This window comes from Priapulus caudatus, unplaced genomic scaffold, assembly GCF_000485595.1.
Source record: "Priapulus caudatus unplaced genomic scaffold, Priapulus_caudatus-5.0.1 Scaffold1439, whole genome shotgun sequence".
NCBI classification, from domain to species: Eukaryota; Metazoa; Priapulida; class Priapulimorpha; order Priapulimorphida; family Priapulidae; genus Priapulus; species Priapulus caudatus.
Genome location: NW_014578500.1, coordinates 100,036 through 103,436, shown reverse-complemented (window position 1 = coordinate 103,436; position 3,401 = coordinate 100,036). Strand labels below are relative to the sequence as shown.

Sequence of the window (3,401 nt, the reverse complement as noted above, 5' to 3'; positions counted from 1 at the left end):
CGTGTGTGTGCTGTAGCTGCAGGTGCGAACTTGTTCTTGCTGCCAGTAGTCTTTCTTAGAATATAAATATTGGTCGGGCCCAGGAGTCGGGCCATACCATGCTCAAAACCAAAACGGAAAATCTAGGTCCAAAACTAACCGCTGCCTTTCTTAAAATGATGTTAGCAATACAGTGGCGGCGCCATGCAGCATGGCGCCACTGTACGGTCGCCTGTATAGATGCACTGGATGAGTTACATTATTATATTGCCAAATGCACGCATTTCAATCAGCTACGCCAAAAGCTCACATTAATAACTTATGGACCGAAAACCCATATATATGTTAAATTAATGATTTTAAAGAGTAAAAAAAAATTGGGGGGGCCCCCCCCCCCCCAGAAAACAGTGCCTTTTTACAATTGCTGCACCCCCTCCTTCCTGAAATCATGGATCCGCCCCTGTAGTGCCTATATTTTCTAGTGTAGAAAATGTTGCTATTATGCACTGTACCTTGCAGCAGTGACAAAATTATATAAGTCCTTTAGTTTAACTGTTTATGTGCATAGTAACATTGAAAATTTTAATTTCTCAGGTGCCCTACAAGGAAACAAAATTATGACTACGTGCAATATCTGTTAACAGCCATTTACCACGAGTCTTGGGTAAGATAATAATAGTGAAATAGAACATATACGTTTAGTAGATAATTAATATATGACTAGTGGAACTTAGTATATATTGGTATACGAGATGGTGCTGTAATCTCTGTGATCACTGATAACCAATGATAAATCTTGTGGTAAATAATAATAGTTGCTACAGAATGACTGCACTCATCTAGTGACTATTACTACTAGTATTACTGCCACTACTGCTGTTACTGTCACTTACAGTTGGCTCTCACGTTGTCTCCATTGCTACTCCTCTCATTGCCACTGCTACTGCTATGGATAAAGCTACTGATACAGCTACTAATTATACAACTGCTACAGCCAACTTGCTGCAGAACCTCTATATTTTGAACTGTGTTATCCAGTGGACAAACAGTTCAATTACTCTGAGAATTAATATTGCATTACTCATATTTACTTATTTAAATGCTGCAGTTTGAGGTGTCTTGTCACGTTTTTTTTGACAAATATGACTTGTATCAATACAGAAAACTGAACCATGGGAGCATGAAAAAGAAGAATCAGACTGGGAGGTGTACTTCTGGGAAAAAAGCATCTCCAAGAAGAATGTACTGGAACTGTTACGTCGTCTTGAACCAGAGGTGATGGGTGACTTGCCATAGTAATAATTATCAATTTTGTTAAAGCAAACATTCCAAGAAGATTTTCTACCAATAAATTGTATATAATGGTATAGATGATACATTATATATATATAAATGGAACTAATGTTACACATAGACACAGATAGGATTAACATAAATGTCACCTACACTCAAAATCTAGTACCAAAGTTATGGGAGCGGATAAACAATTTTTCATTTTTTATTAATTATATTCGATTTAATATTCATCCGTAGTAAAAGGCATATATAAAAGTAACATTCAGTAAAATGCCCAATTTCAGGCAACTACAGTAGAGATTCTAGAAAGACCTGATGTCCACACCTACTGCAAGTCTGTACAGGAACTTCACGATGATGGGGAGGATCTGAGCACATTGAGCAATTATAAGTTAGCTGTCAAGAAACTTCTTGCCTTATCCTGAGGTAGTTTAATGGTCCACAGACTTTCAGCCGGTGCATACACAGTTATTGTCGTGATGTAGTCAGTTAGTTATCTCGTTAGGGATGGGAATGAGATATGCAGCACAAATGTTATCTGCCTGTATTCCTTGCTAGCAGTCTATAGTTTCTCAAGCAAATGGTGTGAGCAGTTTGACTGTCCATCATTTTGTATCAGGGAGCGTGATTTTAAAAGGTGGACGTTAGAATTTGTGGCGGCTAGCCTAACAGACCATTGGTTTAATTCCAGTATTGTACGATGATAATTGACAGGATGTAGTATTGTACGATGATAATTGACAGGATGTAGTATTGTACGATGATAATTGACATGATGTAGTATTGTACGATGATAATTGACATGATGTAGTATTGTACGATGATAATTGACATGATGTAGTCCACTAATTTCAAACTCCTGATAACAATGCTCTGTTAAAATCATTTTCAATATAAATTCAATATTTTTCTTTATTATGGGCACTAATTCACATACATTTCTCATATTTTCACTTTTTCTATTTCGTTATGCCTACATGCATGTGATTATGTAGAAAATAATTCCTATTCTCCATCAGACTGTCACTAGCTTTATCCATCATGTCAATATTTTGAAAACAATTTGAAGGCTATCTATTATTCACACATGAAACTACTCAAATGCATACTAATTACCTTTCATATCATTCAAATTGACCAATTTTCATAACCTAGGTGCAAAATCCTGTTATATGCATCTATTTCAACTCTGACTGTCTACAGAAACGTGAGCACAGCCCACGAAATAAGTATAACATGAGTCCATTACATTCCTGAATAGCCTGCATTAATATCCAGAAACCACCAGTACTAATTTTGCCAAAAGTGGAAAAGTATGATGGTAAGGAAATTATATGCCACGAAGGTGGATTTTACTGGCGAGTTTTGGTAGATAGGAAATTTTGAAAATGGGTCAATTTCAATTTGAGAGTTGTACACTTTTATGTGATATACTTCAAAGTAAATTTTGATTGCAAATTACACATTATTTATATAAGGACATGTAACAACATTTCACGAATTGTACGTAATACCACATAATGCATTAGGGTAGACAGTGTAGTATTGTCTTGCAGTTATTTTATATAAGCTGGGAATACATTAGAAATATATTTGTACAGTAAACAAAATTAACACATATCGTGCTCAGCAGGAGTCTCACACACCCGCACATGCTGAGTTTCAGCATCGCGAGACCAAAATTATCAAATACGACCGAAAACTCACATAAATCACCATAATATTCGTCCCCGCACGCGGTGAGATTCGTGCTTACCATGTTCCGTGCTCAGCACGAATCTCACCGTGTGCAGGAGCCTTAAGAAACACATTTGAGATAAACGGTAGAGTATGCAAAATACACACTGTTAGTTGTTTCAATATTTAGTTAGCCGAGGAGTGTAACCATGCAGAGAGAATAGCAGATAAGATTGAGAATGAAACTAAACTGTAAACTGCATTTATTACGAATCAAGTTCCATTGTTGGCTATATGTCGGATCCTCTAAACTTAGCCAGAGTCAACACTGCGCATGAGCGCTATATATACATTACATTAGTTAGCGAGCATGTCTCCAAATATTAGACCGCATTGGATTAGAAGTTCTAGGCAATGACTCACACAACAATAATCATAGAAAGACAGAT

At 36.6% G+C, this 3,401-nt stretch overlaps 1 protein-coding gene across 1 annotated transcript in view; it reads left to right on the top strand.

The window, feature by feature from the left end:
• LOC106816637 (28S ribosomal protein S35, mitochondrial-like) overlaps positions 1–2,203 on the top strand; it is an 18,217-nt gene extending 16,014 nt beyond the window's left edge. Inside the window, exons 5-7 of the mRNA XM_014821261.1 lie at positions 574–643; positions 1,141–1,254; positions 1,560–2,203. Of these exons, the coding sequence (XP_014676747.1) occupies positions 574–643; positions 1,141–1,254; positions 1,560–1,700 (325 nt within the window). The 3' untranslated portion in view covers positions 1,701–2,203. The remainder of the gene's footprint in view (positions 1–573; positions 644–1,140; positions 1,255–1,559) is intronic.
• The last annotated feature ends 1,198 nt before the right edge of the window (positions 2,204–3,401 follow it).